The sequence below is a fragment of the Chroicocephalus ridibundus genome, chromosome 4, assembly GCF_963924245.1.
Source record: "Chroicocephalus ridibundus chromosome 4, bChrRid1.1, whole genome shotgun sequence".
Lineage (NCBI taxonomy): Eukaryota > Metazoa > Chordata > Aves > Charadriiformes > Laridae > Chroicocephalus > Chroicocephalus ridibundus.
Genome location: NC_086287.1, coordinates 61140099 through 61162847, shown reverse-complemented (window position 1 = coordinate 61162847; position 22749 = coordinate 61140099). Strand labels below are relative to the sequence as shown.

The 22749-nt window shown below is 36.7% G+C and overlaps 1 protein-coding gene across 1 annotated transcript in view; it reads right to left on the bottom strand.

The window, feature by feature from the left end:
• The window catches only part of TDRD9 (tudor domain containing 9), an 84210-nt gene that overhangs the window by 11175 nt on the left and 50286 nt on the right, over positions 1 to 22749 (bottom strand). Inside the window, exons 11-27 of the mRNA XM_063332213.1 lie at positions 22610 to 22694; positions 21926 to 21983; positions 21195 to 21299; positions 19723 to 19820; positions 19215 to 19346; positions 18355 to 18517; positions 18208 to 18271; positions 17663 to 17726; positions 13758 to 13802; positions 12745 to 12798; positions 10510 to 10626; positions 9448 to 9555; positions 6227 to 6327; positions 5316 to 5489; positions 3920 to 4031; positions 2292 to 2504; positions 441 to 530 (exon numbers count right to left, since the gene is read on the bottom strand). Coding sequence (XP_063188283.1) covers positions 441 to 530; positions 2292 to 2504; positions 3920 to 4031; positions 5316 to 5489; positions 6227 to 6327; positions 9448 to 9555; positions 10510 to 10626; positions 12745 to 12798; positions 13758 to 13802; positions 17663 to 17726; positions 18208 to 18271; positions 18355 to 18517; positions 19215 to 19346; positions 19723 to 19820; positions 21195 to 21299; positions 21926 to 21983; positions 22610 to 22694 — 1783 coding nt within the window. The remainder of the gene's footprint in view (positions 1 to 440; positions 531 to 2291; positions 2505 to 3919; positions 4032 to 5315; positions 5490 to 6226; positions 6328 to 9447; positions 9556 to 10509; positions 10627 to 12744; positions 12799 to 13757; positions 13803 to 17662; positions 17727 to 18207; positions 18272 to 18354; positions 18518 to 19214; positions 19347 to 19722; positions 19821 to 21194; positions 21300 to 21925; positions 21984 to 22609; positions 22695 to 22749) is intronic.

The window sequence follows — 22749 nt, the reverse complement described above, 5'->3', positions numbered from 1 at the left end:
TGTTCCTATGATTACAGGTGGGAGACAGACCCCACGATGTTGTCCCCACAGAAATGTGACCAGTTCAAACATTCAGTTAAAACAAATGAATACAAAAAATGTTCTTTTACATCCAGTCAAGCAGCAGGTTCAGGCTTTCCTTTTCTTTTTTCCCCCTCTAGCACGTGTCCCTGAAAACAAAAGGCTGGATAATATTTTTCTACAATTAAATACAATGCAATTCAGTTACACGCATTTAATTACTGCTCTGTGCATACATGGCTGTGGAAAACATTTATCCATCTATTAGTGAAGGTGATTTATTTGTAGGTGCTCCCATTGTTAAAATACATGTTACTTCATTATTATTCTGGAAAGCATTATGATTTGAAGTACGCTTCTGTTTGCCAGACCAGACATGAAAATATGTATCAAGCAGCAGTAAATAGCATCACCCCTACCTGAAAAGGAAGCTCTAGAAGACAGCTTGGAATCTGTCTTAATTTCTCTAAAGGCACTTTTGATCTATTGCCATAATCCACAAAAAAAACCTGGAAAAAGAATCAAGAGCATATGGAGAGATTCCATAACATTAGAAGTGCTACTTTGAGTAGCAAGGAAAGAGACAACCTAAGTTTAAATTACAGTACAACGCAATCTTATCAAGTCAAATGGAAGCAAATTCAGAGTCTGGAAAAGATGCAAATGAAGTCATGTCAAAAATAACAGGTCAAATTCTATCATGTCTGTTATTTAACCCCTTGTCTTAAACATCCACTGGTAATGCAAATAATCTGCTAAATCTAGAAATGGCACATTTCTCTGAAAGGCTCTAATTCTTTCCCCACAATTAAATCTGTATAACCTTACTTCTTAACGGTGATACTACCTATTAACTGCTTTTAGATAAACAAGTGCTAACATGGATCGGATAACTGTTTATAAATGCAAAAGAGAAAGTAATAAGATTAGCATTGTTGTTCACTAGTTTTCCATTATTTTAAACAGATGACAATGTTCAGTATTAACTCTGTAGTGGCAACACCCAGCCATGTTAATAAACTGAGAAATTCAAAGGAGGAATGGGCTGTGCAAAGCCTTAAAAAAAATTTAAAAATCTGTCCTTAACTGCTGAAAAGAACAGCCTGAAAAATGAATACCAATCTTGAACCGTGATGCTAATTTCCATTACTGATCTCAGCACGATAAGCCAGAATGTTCTGATTAATTTGTTGATGATACGGAACTCAGCAACATAAACACTGATACAAAGTAAGATCACACTGAGTGGACCTGAGAGAACTTAACAGGAAAAGGGAGAATCAAATGGATTGAAGTAAAAGACCATATCCTTTGGAATTTTTAACAATTTCTGCTATAAATGCTTCATTATTATTTATAAATTCTAATTAGCTGAAAATTACCAAGGACACAGGACTGAGTCTAAGATGACAAGAGATGGCCCAGGCAAAAAAGCTATGAAAAGGCAAACATGGCACGTGCCACGTGAAATATTTTTGAATGCAGAGGAGAAACACTGTGTTGGAAGAGGAATACTAGCATCATTGCATAAACAAAGGCAGAACTGTAAGCACAGGAGCATGCATAATTCTGCTTCAGAAAACCGAGGTCAAAACAAAACAGAGCGAGATGAAGAGCAGGTGAACAGAGAGTCAATGTAGTACGTGAGATGAGAAAGAATGAGAAAGATGAGAAAGCTAATTCAAGCTGCTTGCTTGAATTAGCAAAACAAAGTCCAAGAAGAAAAAGATAGACAAGAAACCGGAAGGGAGAGAAAAGAGGAAGAAGAGAAGAAAACCTAGGTAAACCAGGGGAAGAAGCACTGGCAGAAGAACAAGCATAGACGAATTGGCCATAAATGAGTGAAAATTGCCAATACAGTGGGGACAAGAACTTACTTTTCAGATGGATCTCAATATATTTATGAAGAGGAAGTGACGGGGCTGCTGCCAGCAATACAGCACTGGACCTATGCATTCCTTACCATGTTTTCAAAGTTACTGGAGGTTTCAGTCTTTATTTTGCTTTGCTCTGCTTCAGCACACAAAACACTTTACTGTATCAACAACAATTTAATTCTAAAATATTCCTGTGTTCTGGCAAAAAACTAATTCATCTATTCTGGCAACATTGTATTAAGGTTTTATTTTAGTTCTAGTTCTACAGATTTCTTTACTGGAATATTTATAATTATGATGAACATTGCGCTTTGTAAAAAAAAAAGCATAACTCCAAGATTGTTAACCCAATTACACTCTACCAATTCAATATGACATAACATATTACTGTACCTCAGCAAAATCTCCACAAACATTCAGAATACAAGCTCTATAGTATCCTCTGTTTTCCAGATGAGTGAACGGTGCCAGACAAACCAACTCTGGATGCGGAGACACTGTTAAATCCATCAGGTTCTGGCAGTCTATTTTAGCAGTTAGAGCCTCAAGTACAGTCCTATTTTTTTCATCTGTCCTGTAGCCCCAGAAGTGTCCAACTTCTACTATCTGAAAGTATAAAAATTAGACAATATCAGATTTCATATTATTTTATTCTTATACATCAATCACAAAACACATCTGAGCAAAACACATGAAAGCAACCCTATTCCTGACACACAGAAACGTTCTCATGCTGCAATAATGCAGTGAAGCATTTCTCTCTTGTAATTAGCTATTTTTAAATCTTTACTTGCTGTGCAACTGCAGTAAACTTTTCATCTAAATAGACGCTGATATAAGCATTACTAACATACAGAAAATTAAGAAAAGACTGCTTCCATTTCTCTAAATCAAATTAACATACAAAAAAAATATACGGCATACAGTTGATTAGACAGCTGCCTAGAGATATGTTGTATTTTTCTTATTAGTGAAAGAATAGCAGTTAGCTACATCTATCAGCAAACTGGCATTGTTACTGTTATGATTAGCTATCCTTTAGAAAACTGAGAACACACCTCTATTTAAATCAAATTGAATAAAGTCCGTCATCTTTTCAAATGGCTTACTGAACTCATATACCATTTCTGATCTTACATCGAATGCTTGTGATAAAAAAGAATATTTATTTACAGTACATACCATCATTAAAGCCAATGTATTAAATAGATAAACAGAAGTACCATAGATAGCTAAGTGATTGGAATATGTCTGATTAAATCCATGAACATTTTTGATCCAAGAGACTTAGCTGAATAAAATGAAGAAAATATTCTTTTCTGCACTTGCAAAACAGAGCTATCAAGAGCTGTTTTAATACTTCAGCCTATAACTTCCACTAGCTCCGTGGTTTGGATTTTTTTATTATTTCAGCAGCATATATATTGCTTGCTATTACTCAGTTTCTTGAGAAGACAATAGTTTACACAAGATTTAAAAATTCTCATCTTCAGAATTCAGAAATATTTATATATACATAGATTTCCCCTAGCACAATTATCATTTATGCATGCAATATTTTTCCAAATGAGCATGCAGTACCATTAATTCATCTCATGTCTCACATCTACTGTTTCTGAAGACTGTGAGTTAATAATAACAACCAGATAAATAGCCCAAATACCTACTGATTCTCATTTATATAGTGTACACAAATATTTTACCTCTCCCATTAATCCTCTACATTTATGCCTACTTTCAGCTAACATTTACTGCCACCAAGTCCGACAAATTTTCTGAAGTACAAATAAATTTCAATGTCTGAATTTTTTTTGTGACATCTGAGTACTATTTAACAAAGAACTACTAAAAATTAGACCAAGAATATTCTCTATACCTCTTACGGTTACCTCTGTGGGAAAAACATTATTAGTACCTCCTCTTTTCATTTCAGCTTGTCAGATATTCATCTGTCATCTCCACAAAGTTATCTAGGCACCAATTATTAGATATGGCCTACTTCAGATGTAGAATATTCCTACCTCTGTTACCCTGATGGAAAGAAGACGACTTGGGATCATCTTTGTCTGTTGTAAAGTACCAAATGAGAGTTCTACAGGCTCCACTGTCTGCTTCCGACAGTCCACGTTTACTCTAAAAAATTTATGGAATAAAGATGCTAAACACTTTACTCACATGTGAAAATTCAGAAGTTCAATTTTTTCGCTTTCATTTGCTTCCCAAGGTGCCCCTAGGGCACATTTATGTACTTAATAACTTTTACTTAGAAACATATTAATTCAATTAGAACCTAAAATGACCACACAGAACCAAAATACTACAGAGAAACTCTCTGAATTCCATTATGACCAAACAGAGGAAGATACATACCAAGATGCAACTGTGCCATCAGTTTATTAAAACTCAAAAAAATTAAAGTTAAATAGTGGGGCTTTTTGCTATGGTATGCCTCCTAAGCTCATTTTTTAAAAATAGAGTACACTATAGCACAAAGTCACCATATCTTTTTTTATATCTATAATATTCCTTTTAGTTGATAAAAATTAAGAACTCTAAAATTAGTCTTTCAGCCTAGGAGGCTTCTTTCTTGAGTCCCTCAAGAATTAATTTTCACAAAGATTTTAATTGCTGTTTTGGGCACAGTGAAACTGCTAAAATCTTTTATTAAAAACTAAGTACAATTAACTGGAAGTGAAGTATTCACCTGCACTTTAACCTTTCCAGTTCATTCCTGCTTTCCTATTTTAGATTTCTTACTTTAAAATACTAAAATTGCTGCAGACCAGTCAGGAGCTAGGCAGATTACCATTTTAGCAAGTTGCTTGTATGATCTGAACCTGAGAATCACAGACACCATATAATAACAATGAAACCCACATGCCAGATTTTTCTAGCAAAAGCAAGTGCGGACCAAAGAGACTCACTACATTGAACTCCTCATCAGTGTTTCCTATTATGCCTCCCCACCTTACGTTGCTACATTTCCCCCCAGTTTCTGTTGTTATACTCCTCCTCCATCCCTTTTTCTTTTATGTTCCCAAATACTACTCCTTACTTATTTTGGTTCTAGCAATCCCCACATTATCTCTAGCACAAATAGAAATTACCGTGTACGTCCAGATTTCCATACACCAAAGGCAAACTGACCAGAGGCTTAAAAAAAAAAAAAAATGTATACTTGAAGTTCTCTTAAACAATAGAACACCTTTAACTTTAACGAAATATTTCAGCCAATCATGTTATTTCCAGTCCTGCAACAACATTCTGCTTATACAAAGTTTACACACCTGTTTTTTTTTTTTTTTTAACCTAACATGTCTTCCTTGGTGACACTTTCAAGGAAATTCCTACTGAATTCAAACCTCATTTCAACTTTACACTGCAAAGAAACCCATCTTCCTTATGCAATACAATTACCTTGGAGATGACACACTTGCAGCTCTTACATCTTGCAATTGCTTTTCGATATCATCTGGATAATGAACGTTCAGCTCAAGAGGAATTTTCAGCTGTGACATCTTGACTGACAGGTACACTGCAGGAAGTATCTTAAAGCCCTCCACTGGGTTATGGGAGAACTCCACAAAAGCCCTGTTCAAAAAAACCCACCATCAAATACAGTTACAATAAATATTTGATGAGGAATCAAAACCCAACAAAAAACCCCCCATAAAAGCCGTCATTTCTTCTCCCTGACTTTATCTTAGCAGTCCAACAAACAGTAAAAAGTAGGCTCCTCACAAGCTTTGCCTTCCACTCTTATGCACCTTAAAGCTTTAATTATCATTATGGTTATAAGAAAACTTTCTAACATTCTCATAAGTACATACCAAATTTACTGGGCATATTTAATACAAATAGAAAGGCTGTGAAAATATAAGTAAATAAGAAAAGAATTAAAGATTGGAAAAGGCCTAAGGAGGGCTACACGAATTCAACTCTGGGCAGTTGTACTCCAAAGTTAGCCAGATTAACTAAAACAGCCAGTCACACGCATTTTGTACAAAGCCACCTGACTGTACAAAAATTCAGTGTGCAAGTTAGAAATAAATATAAACATATCAGTTGCAGTTATGGTCCACTGTTAGACAACACAGAAGGTGGTCTCTAAATCAACTAGTTTATCTAATGTTATTCCAACCAATGCATGTAAAACTTCAAAACCACCTTCCTTAACTCCAGTTAATACATTAAAAATAAATCACTGATTCCAAAAAGATGAGAAGAAATAAACTCATTTTGTCAGTGCACCATTGACAAAGACATTGATTACTAGATTCATAACTAAGAACGTGAGAAAGGCAGGAGACAAAGTATTTTATACTTACTTTGATCCATCATAGGCAATAGATTTTACCTGCCCACACTGTCTAAACAGTGACTGCAACTGTTTATAGTATAGATACCCATAGGGAGGAATATTCTTCAGCTGTTAAGAAAAATAAGTTAAATTTGGATACATTAAATTATTTTAATGCATCATTAAGTTCACCTAAATAGTTCGCTTCCTCTTGTGCTTGAGCTGCAATAGTGATATACAACCTAAACCCCAACAAATTCGACAAATGCTATATACTATATTAAATTCAAAAATCTCAAAATAACCAAATCCGTTGTGCTGCTAATGCTGCCATACTGTCTTAAACTGGCAGATAAATGTTTTCTTTCTCCAACTATAAATGAAGCAGCTTAATTTATAATTACATGTATTTCTTTGATATTTTTTCCCAGAAGCTGTCTCATAACAGAAAAGCAACGGATTGCTACGCTGCTTTGTCCACCACTGGGAACTACATCCCAGGCAGTGCACATAGCCTGGGAAACAGGAGGAGCTACAGCCCTGCATGTCCTGGCAGAACTACCACGTATTGAATTACTGAGGTACGGTGGGACAGCTTGCACAACTGGAGAGCACTTATGGATGGATACATACTTCTTAGGGATGACAGACAAAGAGCAACCTCCTGGTCTTCCCTGTGTGTAGGAGTAGCACATATGTAAGTTGCTCTTACATGGAGCAGACAATGGGACAACCCAGCTTTTGTGGGTCAGGATAAGAGGTCAGCAAGGGTAACACTGAGGTGGGAATTTGTAACACAGCTTCAGTGAGGATGAAGCTGGCAATCTTTAGGCAACATACAGAGGTCTCCAGATCACAGACCCTGCATCTTAGAGGGAGACAATAAGGTCCCTGATAACCTGCTAGAGGGCAAGGCACAAGCTCCTAGATTTCTGAAGGGTGTTGAAAGTAACTTATTAACACAGGTCATGAGCCAAACAGGGCTCTTCTGGATCTGCTACTAGTGGACAGTGTATAACTCGTTATGGGAGTGACAATCAACAGTAGCCTGGGCCAGAGGAACCAGGAAAGAGGGGAGCCCAAGATCCTCAGGAGAATGAGGAAGACAAGTAGCAGAATACACATCCTGAAGTCTAGGACAGCACAGTTTGGTTTATTCAGGGAACTGGCACATGGGATACCATGGAAAGTTGCAGAATCTCCATCCTCACAGCTTTGTCCAAACCCAAGTGGGTGAAGGCTTAAGCAACATGGTCTAAATTCACTGTTAACCCTGCCTTGACCTTATCACCAGACTAGATGACTTCATGAGGTATCTTCCAAATTGAATTATTAAACGATTGTGTTATTCTTCTTGGGTTTTAATCCTGAAACCACTACAAATTGCTGAAGTTACTGGAACTACAACATCTTTTCAAAGGCATTCTGTTAAGAATAACATTCTAGTTAAGTATACTGGATTGCATAATGTTAAGTATAGTGGATTCTATAGAACGCATATAGTTAAGCATAATGGATTATAACTTTACCACGTATGGCTAAGGAAAGAAGAAAGAGTCATGCATTTCACAAATTCTGTGAGCTAAACCAGCCTGAAAACTAACTCCACAAAGCAACAGAATAGCTTTCTCCTACTTTTAACACCAGGCTCACTCAGGAGGGCAGACAAGATAACAACGTAAGAAAAGGGCATGTGCAGTCAAAAAAAGAGCAAGACTCCAGCAGCACTAATTTACATTAGTTTAAGGCTGTGATTTCACAAGTATTCACATGCCACTGTAGCCAGATAGCCATTTCTCTACCTTTTTCCTACTCATTCATTTTTCATAGGAGATCTTGCGTTAATACGGAATTCACAGAATTCCTAACTAGCAAGTTCAAACTTCTGGACTTTGAATTATTTTTCAGGGGCTACACAACTGTCTGTTCTTCTCTTTGTTTGTTACAATCTTAGGCAGGAAAGAATAGATTACTTTTAGAAAATCTTCATATACGTTGAAGTTAGAGCGCTAAGATCAGCTGCATGGTGAAAAACACGGTCTAGGTCAGACTGCAGAAACTGCCTCAAGCAAGATGATTTAGAGAGACCAGACAGTGGGAGTAATAATTGCCTTTTATAACTTTGGCATACACCATTAGGAGCATCATACAGCTATAAAATTAGTCTCTCAGATTGAGAGCTCAAGTAACACACAGCACTTTTTCCAGGAAGATCATTTACACTGATGAAGACACAGCAGCTACTTCTTCCTTCTTCAAGATAACAAGTAGTTGATATACAAATAGATCAAGAGTTACACACATTAAAAGTAAATAGCTCCCTAGATCTAACAGTTTAATCTTAATCAATGTTGCTGTGGCAAGATCAATCTTGTCTTTATTCCACCAGATTGCATCCAGTCTGTTAGACAGGATCTTTTTTTTTTTTCTTCAATATCCTTAAACAGTATGTTAAAAACTTCAAAAACATACATAAATGTGTTTGTGCACACATATCAGTATAGAACTAGCCTCTCTTCTTGGGTAAGCAGTAAAGCATGAAAAAATTCCTTGTCAGTAAGATTTTATGAGTTTCTCTCCTACTTTTTCATATAACTATTTTCTCTTATGCCAATACAAGTCAATGAGGCTCACTGGTTTGTAGGTTTGTTTTCTTTAAGCATAGGTCATGGTTATTTTACAGTGTTATCCCTAGTTCAGATACACCAAACATTTTCCAGGTTTAGATTGTGTACTATTTTGCAAACTCAACACAGCCATTTCAAATATGCACATATCGATCAGATAAAAAATATTTCTGAAAGAAGATAAGATGAAAGCAGAGTGCAATACCTGAGTAACCTTAAAGCAACAACCACATATGCCATGCACTATCAAGTAGATTACAAAAACCACTAAAGTTGCAACAATACACATCATAAATACTCACTAAAAAGTACCCTTTATAGTCCTGTTCTAGTCTTCAAATCTTTTATTAGTTTTATTAAAGTTGTTTGCCTGTGCAAGACTAGCAATCAAATGCATAGAGGCAGTTCTCAATAGGAATTCTTCTAAAATTGCCCATCTTCCAAAATTGCCCATAATGTTTGTTATATCGGAAGAAAGGCAGATGGGTTACCAAGTGAGGATCAGAGTAGATAATTATTTATGTCCTTGCTCAAAACAAAACAAAACTTGAAAATACTACCCCAAACACTACTTATTTTTATTACTCAATTTTTTATTAAGTCATTCACTTCCTTAACATACCATAACAGTGGTTTTTGGATCTTTGCCAGCAAGGTCTCTCATAGCAATTTTTCCATCACATTTTCCAAAAGTAAAGTAGTTTGGATAGAAAGCACCAGCTATCACAACCTGAAATCAAGAGAATATTTTGTAAAACACAGCAGATTACATTCAGTTTCTTGAAGGGAGATACACTAGCAACATAAAGAGACACTGACAGATCTTCATATGAAGATTTTTTCCCTGTCTCTTTACAGGAATTAACGTCACTTCCGACTAAACATTAGATCATGGAAATCGTTAAAAACATACTTTCATGAAAAGAGTTCAACTTCTGGAACAATTTTACAATACTTTAAAATTTTTGTATGCAGACTTGCTCAATGAAAAGTGTAATTACTAGTGCTGATATCAAGAGGAGCCTCAATTTTACATAAATTCACATAAAACAGCTACATGAAACTTCTTCAGTTTTTACGTTACATCTTACAGTACTTAACAATTCAGTTCTGAAATGTCCACTGCTTACATAGTTAAACCAATTGCCACTGAAGCGATAAATAGGTCTGTGAAAATAAAAATCACTACTAATCAGTCCACATAAGACAAGAAATTTAACTGGAAATTTGACAGCGTTACAATAGCTGAAAGACATCAATTTCCCCTCTGCCCCCAAGAACTAACCAACCCGTGGTGGTCCAAACAGCGCACTCAAAGTGAAAACATCATTTTCAAAACTGTTAGTTCTTCGCCTTCCAAAAGAAACCATCTTTGAGTATTCTTACAACTTTAATGAAGATTAATCTAGATATGCAGTTTAATTCATCTCCATATGACTTGGTTTTATTTTGATGAACTGTCAGAAGTGAAGGGACAGCCAGAGGACCAACTTAGTGTGAATTCTGATCCATTAGAAGTAACATTAGTTGTCCTTCTAAGCTGCCAACAATAATTCCTTTTTTTTTCACCTGCAATCTCAAAATCTACAGAGAATTTTGAAACATGGGTGTAATACTAGTTCATCAGTACTCGTATAAAAAAATCCAGCTATAAATTCTGTAAATACTGGCTCTCCCCCGTTACCTGCAAAATGAAGCGTTGTTTGTATACAGATTCCGGATCCATAGCAGATGGCTGAGCATTAACACACATGTTAAATGCTCTGACTCGCTGTTTCAAGTTGTAAAATAACTCTGACACCTGAAATTTGAACTTTAAGTTACATATTAAACAGATCAAAACCATCCACAAATTAAAGTAAAATCTGTTAGTAAAAGTCTGAATAAGTTGGCAAACTCCCTTTCCTTTTTAGGTGACACTAGTATGCATTTCAGCTAATATACTGCTTAGCATCTCTACTTTGGAAAATAATTTCTTTACTGTGACTCAAACAGTTTTCTTGACATCTCTTTATAAAGTAGAATTTTGTAGTCACAAAGTATATTATGCAGATATGATACAGAAGAAAATTGGAAGAACTGAAATAACCTTTTACAAGATGTGATCCTCTCTCCATTTAAATCATTTTGGGTTTGTATCGTAAAAGGTAAAAAACACACTAACACCAGCCTGGACTTCTGCACCTAACTGTAGCAGTGCTGCACTCTCAGTTCAGCAGACAACTGTGATGACTTTAAGTGACATCAAACTTATGCCCTACAGCACATGCTCTGTTACGCTTTCAATCTGAAACATTTCTGAGAAGCTTCCATAAGCAGCTAGTGGTCCTGCAACCACACAGTGAATGCCTTCATTGTCCCAACTGATTTTGGAGCAAATGTAGAAAAGCAGTTCATCTGCTCAACTGCTTCATATCTACGTTTTCCTTTCTGCTACTGGCAGTTTTAGGATACTAAAAGTCCTGTTATTTTCCTCAAAGGACAACTACCATAATCAGAAACCAGTGTGTGGCTGCCTCAGTTCTGCAAATCCACCTCCACACAAGGAATTATAAAATTAATATCTGAAAGCATGGCAAATAAAAACCCCCAAATCTTCTTAATAAGTTAGCGTAGTAAACTCCTGAACTATTATGTCATGCACAACCTCTCCTTTAATTATCTGAAATGGGGCCAAGAGAAGACCAACTACCCAGGAGACTATCATAAGACTGAACCTTCAGCTCTCCAGTTTTACTCAATTTCCTTTTTTCCCCCATCTTTTTTTTCCTTGATATCAGATAGACAAGCTAAAAAACTATTGGCATTTCTTATCCAGATGGTTGCTTGGTATGAAAAGCTTTTTGTTTTTTTCCTGTGCTTTTTGAACAGAGGCCCATTGCTCATGCCAAAGGTATGACCCGCTCGAATAACAGGCAAGGTCATGCTCTGCCAATCACAGCTATTCTGGAGTTTTACTTACTCCCCCTCTCAACATATCACATTAAGCTTGAAGCCCTTTGTGACGCAAAGTTTTCATTACTCGCTGCAGTAAAGTTAGCCCCACAAATTTTCAAATCCACTCCTTATATTATAACTGCATTTGCTTAAAATTATCGTAATTATAAGACAACAGTTATGTAACAACAGACAGCAGTCACACTACAAACAGTGTACTTGAGGGACCTACAGAATTAGCAAATAATACGGGAGGCCTCTTTAAAAAATGTTAGAAATATGTGAAACAGTTAATAAACACTTTGTTTATCCTAACAAAAGGAAAATTCCTTCCTCTACAAGCTAGCAGTCTGACTGCTGCCAACCCCCACTTCTGAGCTAAGGTAATACTGAATGTGCCAATCCTACAGGCCCCACCAGGAGCCATCTCTCCATCTTAGGGTTGGACTCGATGATCTGAAACGTTCTTTCCAACCTAGACAATTCTATGATAATGTCAACTGTGGCAGTTAACAGGCTACTTAAAGAGTCCATTCCTCTCAGGCATGGCTACTTGGTCTTATTAACATATAAATCATTTTGAAGACCATTATTCACAAGAATGCACACCTGGCTTTTTTAACATTACAATGATTTTCCTCACCTCTTTTCTTTGAAACCCTGTATAAATGAGGTTTCTGCAACCACTTGAGAGAAGAGAGGAGCAGAGGAGGAAATGCTGCCCAAATGTTTGCTCACTATGATCATAGCTAGCAAAGCTTCTGTCTGATCTGTCAAACTGTACTTGGAGTCCCGATATTCTCCCACAACTTTAAATAGTAATTCACTGTTTATTTAAAGAAAATATATATATACATATATATATATATATATAGTCAGATACATAACAACACATCAGGCTTAACCAAGATCTTAACATTTGTAGAGAATAAGGAAAGTTAAGTCCTTCTGCTTATAAAAATTATTATATATTTCATCTTACCTCTTTGACCTTCTTGATATGAATACCATTTGATCGACCCCACTCAAGCTCTTCCTGGAAAAGAAAGTGAGAAATGCAAATACAAGAATTTTTAGAAACTTGTTTCTTCTACTGGTAGTAAGCTTTCTCTCATATTCTTCTGTGTAGACACAAATAATAGTTATATACAGGGACGGAAGAATCTGATGTCATTTCACAGCCTTCTTTGCATCCATATCAATCAAGTACTATGACATGTATGAAAACATAAGACAATTATATATTTGACTAATAAACTATACTTTGGTTACCACCAGTACACCTGTGGGACATCTGAATTTTTCATATAAACCCACAAGTCCAACTCCTCTGTGTTGCTAACTACAGGATCTACTTTAGGACGGACTCTTCTTCAAAAAAACAGAACTTCTTTATCTTGATGCATAGCTTTATCAGACAGATTCTGGCCACCTTGGCTACTCATTATAACTCAGTGTATGTTACACACTGGTGTTCATACAATGTATTATGCTCTGAAAGAAGCAGAGAAATAAAAAAGGTTTTATCTTTTACACACAAAAGAGCCAAGAGGCAGCTATTACGTGCACTGTTTTTTGTGACTGATGCACATGAAGATCTTCCATCTTTTAGGGTTTCGGGGGGTGGGGGTGGGGGGGTGGGAGTGGAGGGTGAGATTTGTATGTTTCTTTAAAAAAATAAAAGAGAAACTTATGGCATATGAAAAGTATTTCTTTCAACTACAGCTGAATTTCCCTTTTCAGCTTGGATTTCGAACCCTCTGGCTACTGCTGATCCATCTGTGAAAGGGACTGCATAAGGGATTGCCTTCAAATACTCAGCACTGGATTCAGAGACTCATGTTCTCTCAAAGCCTATGCTTCTATTTACTTATGAAAAATCGTAACTATTATGAAGGAGGATTGCTAGCAAAGATTCCTTACTAAGAATATAAAATATTCCAGCACCAAAGTCACCAACCTTGAGTAGAAAAGAAGAAATAAAGTTTAACTAACCTTGGGATGCCTCAGCTCCCCTTTTTCTTTGCAGGCCTGCCATGCCTAAGAAAGAAGTGGTGTAGTATTCAGGCACAAACTGTAGTGCTTTAGTAATAGTTACTACAAATACTAATGTGACATTTAAAACTATGAACTTTTTTCCATACAGATACTGAAGAGAATTTTTTAACACCATTTTAAAAACCAGAGATGCCCTTGGGCTAACACAGACTACGTATTTAAGCACAAGAAAATATAAGGAAATCTGAATCACAGCAATTTAGGTTGGAGGAGACTTCTTCAATTGTTCCAACATCCCACACAGCAGGGCTAACTTAGATCAGGTTTTTGAGGATCTTGCCTACAAAACCCTGCTAACCTTGACTGACCTCATGGCTGAACCTGCTCTGAGCAGGAGACTGGACTACAAACCTCCTGAGGTCCTTTCCAGCCTTAATTATCTAAGGATTCTAGTCTAATACAAGCCTGCCTGCTTGGTTCCTCAGCAGATATAAATACTTCTCACTCTTATGAATAGTCTGACTCTATTTTGTTGCAGGTAGGCAAGAATTCTGAGTCTTTCCTTGCTCGTATCTGAGCACACAAAGTGGTGTGGCTGCAAAATGTAATTCTAAGGAGGCATTAGTGAAGGACTGGAAGTGTGGCAGGATTACAAATGTTGTACCACGACATGCTAAAGAACAAGAACTGCTACAGGAAGACCATTATTCTGCCTTCAAGTCAGCTACGAGGTTATGCATGCAATGCTGGATCTACAGACTGAAAAGGAGTTCAAGCACTATTGGATAAACTAAAATTACGTATACTGCCTCAAACTTGCCATCAGTTCCTGCAACTAAATTGGAAACATAGCATTTAGGTCACTGAATTTCTGGGCATAGCTTAGAGACTGTGGATCTTTGCACATTCCAAAAGTGGACCGAGCATGTTATGTTCCAAGGCTTAAAATGACTAAGTCTTGATTTGTGTTGGGAGTGGTACGATAGCTACCTGATAACACAGCAACGCACAACAGGTTATCCACCTAGTTTTCTGAGAGGAGATGGACTGAGTATTAAAGCACGTGCAAACGTTCATGAATAAATAGAAAAACTTGTATGCTTTGATGCTGTAATAAAGCAGCCTACTTTCAGAGCCTTTCTTTTTCCTTGCTTTGGGACAAAAGTAAGAACAGTAAAGAACTGATTCAGATATAATTCTGATGTGGATGCCTCCCAGAAAGCAGGGCTAGAAGAGAAATTAACGTAACACTTCTCTGACATAATTTTTTCTCTTAAAAATTCCTTCTTTTTAAATCGTATCACGTAAACCAGGCTGATTTCCCTCAGTTCTCCTCTTTCTACTACCAAAGCTTTTCACTTTTTCTACTTTGCTAAAACCTTTCCATAAGCAAGGGCTTAAGATGTAATAATGATTCACAGAACTTCAGCCTGCCCTGGGAGAAATCTAATTTGAATGTGGGAATTTGAAAACAAGTTCTTTCCCTGTTCTTTTCTGATACTCAGACATTCAAAACATAAAGCCTTCATACCACTCACACAGAGACATACTGCACAGGTAGCTCTTTTGAATGTTTGTGTTTATTCTCCAGGACAACATACTGGTTTATCGAAATATCACCTTCAGATTAATGGGACACAAGGGAAATATAGTACACAACAGGATATGGGGAATTCAGAAAAGATGATGCTTGAGCCCCAGGATCAGTGACTGCATGTGGCATACGTGCCTGTGTGTGCTTCATAAAATTCTACTAGAGTACTGAAAAACAAGTCCGCTTTCACCAAAGTAAAAGAAGGCCACCATACACAAAACAGAATAAATTAAATCTGCAGCTGAAGATTTTGGAGTCCCCAGGAGACTACAGAACAGGTCAGACCGTCTGTAATGGAAGATGCTGGATTTTGAATAGTAAATTCCTGTAGCAGAGGTCCCTCCTATGCTGTACCAGCGCCCCTTGTAACTGCAGGGATTGACCTCTGTCCATGGTACCTCGATACCGAACAGCCAAGAGTACAGAAAAATCACATTTGGACAGAATAAAATATTACAAAGTCAAAGCTATGAAGTCTGGAAAAAGGACACCAAACTCATTCTGTGGTAGAATTTACCGGCCAAAACTGCCCCCAGTTAAAAGGAAGCTACCAACATCACTGCGTCTCTGGCATTTATTTTTGGTTATTACAATAGAGAAATAAATGCCACAGAAAAGCTGTACATTTTTCAGCCCTGACCAAAGCGGATTTATGATGAACTACAATTTCCTCTGATCATCGGTGGATTGCCTACACAAAAGCACGGTAGCAGGAAAGCCACAATCATTCTGGAAAAGATGGAAGTTCATTTATATTCACGGCCTGAGACAAAACACCTCAGTCCTGCTTTAAGCTGATACTAATGTTCATTTACAAACACTTCAAACCTACACAGATAATAAGCTGACCTGAAGCAAAACACTACAGATAAAAGACACAACTTGCTATCATTTGCAGTGTAACTTCTTAGCTAGCAGACTGAAGCAAGTCACACCACAGTAGTTCAGTGTGCTTTTGGATCAATCAGTATCTGCAACAACAAAATGTCCCTGTGTAAATCCGTTCTTGCTGACCTCAAATGGGACCTTGTCCACACACCTATTAACTGCTGAGAGATGAGACTTTTATTGCAGAACAAATAAGGAACACTCGAAACCTAGAATATACTCTTTCTTATGGGAATTTTATCCTGATTACTGCTAATTGTGCAAATTACAGGAGACAAGCTAGACAAAATAAATACGATAAAGCATTTATTGATTTTAAAAAATTAGGTATATTTCAATTCAACAGCATTTAAACACTTCCAAGGTTGATGAAAAACATTCTGCCCCCCCCAAAATGGTATTTTCCTAAAAAACTGTGGTTTATTAGGAAGTAGAACTCAGTGTGATTAAAGACTTTCCTGAACCACTGAAGACTGTATGGTCTGTGTATCTGCAATTTGGAAGAGAGGTCAAATACAAGTTTCTTGCTGTCCATGACAGGGCTTTTATCATTCCCTCCTACAAAGGCTCAGAGACAATTTGTAAAAAAAGTCCCGAAGCAGCACAGATGTAGGCAAAGTATTAAGACACAGGAAAATAAACCAAGCAGACCTTCAAGAGAAGCATGAGAAGGCACAGTACCAGTTAAGTATTACAGTTCAGAAGACTTCAGTCTCATAACAAGATTTGTGAACAGCTGCAGTGGGCTCCTCAGTAGCACACAGACGGCAGATATGCTACACTAGAAACTTGTTCAGCAACTCAAGTTATTAATTTCAGAAACTTCATTCTGCTTACTGGTTAGCCATCATTTGTTGTGTTAGAGGCAATGAGATATCAGTTTTATAGTAGCTGGAATGACACTGGTAAGCTTTCCTGGATTGGAAAGAATCTGCCTCCCCACGTAAAACAGCTCTTTTATTGAAAGGATCACAGGGGGTCAAGAGAACCTGAGCCTTTGGTTCCCCCATCTGTTTCAAAATCTGTTCTTACTTCTAGCAAGCAGAAGACTGAGATAAGCAGCATGCTCTCACTCTCTTCCTCCACCCTGCGTGATGCTTTCCATCTGCTTAGTAGAACAAATACCTCAAAAGCCATAGGAGACTGAGAAGTAGGAAATATACTCAGAAACTGAGCCTTGCAACTCATTTTATCCATTTCTTACACCTTACTTTGATGCAAACTTGTGTGGCTCCTTCACAGTGGTAAAAATCAACTCATCAGAACTAGTGATGTTATACAGTAGGACACAGCCTTCAAAAAGCATCACTAAGTAGACAGGAGTAATGTGAAGTTTTTAACAACTGATCCTGCAAAGGTGAGAAGCTCCATCTAAGTCTATCAGATTTCACTGTGAGATAAGCCAGAAAAAAAGACTTACCTTAAATGCATTCAAAATTGCAATACAGTCGCTCTTACTATTCCCAGCAAAAAAAAGTTTGTTCCTGGCAATACGAACAGAAAGAATTATGAACAATTTTATTTTTTCTTCAAATATTCAATGTATTATACAGCTCAGAATGCTACACTATTAACACCTTCCAGGTCAATAAATTTATTGCAATTATTTGTTCTTATTCACATCTCCTTGCTGAAGGGTAAACTGTGTGGGCAGGATAGCAAAGATTGTTTTATTATTATTAAAAAACAAATGTTAATAGACACTGCCATGTGTTCACATCAGAAAGGCAAAGCTGAAGAATCAGGTCCTCGTACTCAGAAAAGGATGAGTTGGCTCTGTGGTAATAATTAATTCACACAGAAATAAATTTCAGTATCTTGGCTGCCCTGGAAAAGCTGCTTTTTGCATTGCTTGGTACTTGGACAGAAAATTAAACTCATGGCATGAAAAATTACATTTAGTGGTCAACTTAGTCCTCTGACCCCTAATGTAGTCAGGAAGTTGTAAAACATTTAGGGTAATACCTGTATCCATCGACATGCTGTTTGAAAGGCACTGCAAAAAAATTCCGCAAAGAGAGTGCTGCAGCTACAACAAAAACAAATCAAAATGAAAACCTGAAAATCACTTGGTTTTGGAAAAATGTTCTCACATGTTCTTCTTTCAGTTACCTATAATAAGGCATTCTTCTAAGCACCCGAAGACATGCCCAAGGACTATCAATTTTCCAAGACGCAGATCCACTGGCAACTGTGTCAATACATTTCCTAAGAAAGTCAGCTCACCATCATGTAGATTTTCTTCTGTTTGCACACTAGTTGTAAGTGCTCCCAGCTAAAGAAATTAAAATTTATTCACTTGTAAAAGTTGACAAAGTAAATATAAAATCAGTTTGTAGGAAAACAAGACAAGAAGCAAGCAATCTCAAAGCAACATCACTTAACTGTAATTGAGTTGAAGTTCTAAAATAAATTTTAAAAGCCTAGTATTTTGAAACGAAAGCTTCTATTACATATACTGAATGTAAAAGCAAGCTACAAGTGATATAATTTCTAATGCACTTTGGAAAAGAAAGAGTTTAATGCAATGAACGTTCTACCTCATATCAACTTCATAATCGAAAAGCAAAATGAACAACTTCCTTGTACATGTCCAAAGCGGATCTTCAGGCTGACCATTATACATTGTAAGGTGTAAGCGTGTGATTTTGCTACTTATTAATAAACAATTTCACTTACAGAGTTCAAGTTCTCTTACTCTTTTTTTCTATTCTTTCTCACCACAGATGCCACTTCACAAACAGTATCATTATTCCCTGATGAAATTAGAATCCTGTTTTAATGAAATAACTGCAGAAATTATGCTCGAGAGGACAGTAACCAAACAACAGTCAAATGTGAGAAAAGATTCTTTAGACACAGTTCCTATTTCAGGTTCCAAATAAGGCTACTATTACCTTAAATACCAAGAACAACACTTCTCCAGTACATTTTTATTACCTCAACTTTAACAACATTAAAAGAATGCCTACCTCTTTCAGCTGAAGTATGGCACGTTCAATGTCACCTACACTGGGTGGAGAAAGAGCTGTTGCCAGTAAGGCCTTTGGTGCCCCCATATCAAGCTTTTTTATTTTTAAGACTGTAGTTCCCAATGGACAACGCTGCAGGGAAGACAATGTTATTGTTACTTTCCCCCCACGGGAAGTGTGACAAAATATTTCATATGAAAAATACATTAAAGTTTACAATTTAGCAAAACCTAAAATTATTTTTGTGTAACTAAGGATATTTTTGAGTAGCTTGCTTATTTCTAATCCACGTCCATTTTACTGCTATAATGCACCTCCTTCTATGAAGAAAACCATGTGGAATGGTCTTTTTCAATTATTTATCAACTTGAATTCAACACTCTTGCTGTTATTAATAACTAGTAAATCACACACCATCTTCAGGAAAAGTAAAGCAAAACTTCTTGTTATTGTCTCTGCTATGACCACATACATTAAAAAGATTTTTAGTGTTCCCCGTAAGTCTTACCAGTATCTCAGGTACTGCCTTCTCCGGAATAAAGTCTGTCCAGAATTCCTTGTGTACAAGCCTATAACAATACCCTTCCGAAACACGTCCAGCACGACCTTCACATAAAATAATAAATCACTAATTTGTAAACCGCCTGTTTCCAGCTATTCAAAACCTATCCATCTACAAGCCTTCTGGGCAGCTGAGCACCATGTGACAGCTGATACCGCAGGCTGACCAGTATTTTGCTCTCTTGCAGCAGACAAGCCCAGTGGAGACCTTCTCTCTATCCTTTCCTACATAGGGATCAGATGAAATAATTTTGCTTTCATAGCAGCAGTAACTAAGACAAGAGTTACTTAAGTATTTCACTCAAATACCTCTTTCACATAACTGCCCTCAGTTCAGCATCCATCTCTCAGCTGAAAAGACATGAAAAATCCTGCACTAAAATACACTTCCTCAAAACCAGGAAAAGGCAAGTTCTACCAAATATAAATTTAATATCAAAAAATATGTCAACGCAAGTTTTAGCATAGCCCCAAACTGAAGATTCTATATGCACAGTAAATATGCTTTGCGTTTGTATTTCTTTACAGAATGAGTATATACTTGTATTTCCTATTTGACTCCATAGCTAACAAAAATCTTCAATGTAAACAATTTTTAAGATACCATGATGAACAGCAGAACATCTTTATGATGTACTATTTGTAAAAGACACACTGATTCAGGAAGTCTACCTTCACAAATCCAAACACCATCCACTTCAACAAACTAAAGACTACTCCGCTCAGTGGGATACTCTACTGGAGACTTAGGCCATATTTTTAAATCATATGCATAGCAAGCCCAAGTCTGTTATGCAAAATGCTGCTTCCACTGGTTGTATATTGGCTGGTTGTCAGAATTTACACTGACCCAGAACCAAATGGAAATAAAGCTGTGTATTGGGTTTGCATGGCACAGTTTTGGAAGCAGGGGGGGCGGGTTTACACAAGTGGCTTCTCTGAGAAGCTGCTTAGAAGCTTTCCCTATGTCAGACAGAGCCAATGCCAGCCAGCTCAAAGACAAACCCACTACTGTCCAAGGCCGAGCCCATCAGTGACGGTGGTAGCGCCTCTGGATTAACACAGTTAAGAAGGGGAAATACTGCTGCACAACAGCAGCCAGAAGAGAGTGAGAATATGCAAGAGGAACATCTCTGCAGACACCAAGGTCAGTGACAAAGGAGGGGGAGGAGGTGATCCAGGCATCAGAGCAGAGATAAAACATTTCTCGGGAAAAACATCTGAACAAAATAGAACATTCAGGCATAGCTGTTTAATCCCATTTTAATATCCTGACATGGTAAGGAATTACGTTTTTGAATAAACTATTATGGCAAAAATAATCCGTGCTTCTTATTGTAAATAAAATGAAAAGCAACATAGAATTCTCCATGAAGGCTGGCTTCTAAAAATCCTTTCCATTACCTATTGTCATCTTACCTTTTCTTTGATTACAGTTCGTTTTAGATGCCCAGCAAAGTCTCAGACTTTGGTAATTAGTTTCCTCATCACAAACCAAAGTTCTACTTAAGCAGAAATCTACCACTGCAATTAAGAAAAAAAAAATCTAGTATTATTACAGAACAATTTATCCTCGTGGCAGTGGCAAAAATACGAGTTGGTTTTGTGTTATCAGAAAAGGAAAGTTTCAATTATTTGAAGACCAATAAAGAGAACACTAGATTTATAAACAACTAGACCCAGCATACTCTGGATACTACAATAACTGCAAAGAGATTTTAACATAAATGTAATTAACCGTTAGTGCAGATGGCAAGCATTAGAAGGCAATCATTTCTGCATTTATACATTCTATATTAGAATTTGCTTAATCTGATGCAATTATTTCAAAATATAGTCAGAATGGGAATAAAAAGCTTAACGTACTTGTGACATGAGGTCTGATTCTGCTTATTACTGCATTTAAAAGTATTTTTTCTCCCTCCAGTAAAGATTAAAACCAACATCCCACTCAGTAGCTCTATTTGTTCATATATTTGGATTTAAAAATGTTCTCTGTTGTTAAAGAAAGTTTTCAACAACTGTCAGAATTAAACTCCAACAGCAATGCCTTGTAAAATGGTGACATGTTGCTGAGATTTAGGCTAGCACAAGTAAGGAAAACATTACAAATACAGTATATACCCAATTACGAGATTTAGAAGACTTACCATACTTAACATCAGGAACTGTTACAGAACTCTCAGCTATGTTTGTAGATAGAATAACCTGAGTTTTGAAGCAAAAAATGAATAATGAATGCATAAAGAAAAAATTACATTAATGTTTCTACATGAAAAATCCAACTTGCTATGAAGAAATATAAATGTAATGGCAACATAGTATTTCTGCTCTGCGTATTAAAAAAAACAAAACCTGTATTTTCTTGTCCTAAGATCAGAAAAACATAATAAAGTAGTATAGCATATGAGAATACAGAGGAAGAATGGAAATACTTCCTTATGCCTTTGTTGTAACAAAACATTACACTACTAGCAGTGATAAAGAAAATCAAGACACAAGCCAAAATGTGAGGTACAAAGCAGGTGACAGACCCCCATACTAGGGGACCACTTCGATATGCAGTGCCACGGGCAGCATACTACTGTTATGCAGGTGGAATAATCGACAATCACAAACTATTCTGAAGGACAGAACTAGTGTCTCACAATAGTTTAAGGATAACTTTCTGTTACTGCATTTCTCCTGAGGTCTAAACACCAATTAAAGCAACAGCTTGGTAAGAAAGTCAACTAGTTCACATCTTGAAAAACCAAAACTGCTTTGCCCTCACACAATGGTTCACACCCTAGCAAAAGGTTTCACACACAAAGTAATGATTCAACAATATTTACTTTTCTGTAGCCAGGAGCTGTAGCCAAAAACACACTACTTTGTTCCTCTAATGTCACACATGAGTGAAGTGGGTATACTTGCCACCTAAAGAAAATATATTAGTGACATATTTACTGATACAAGAATATAAAAATTAACT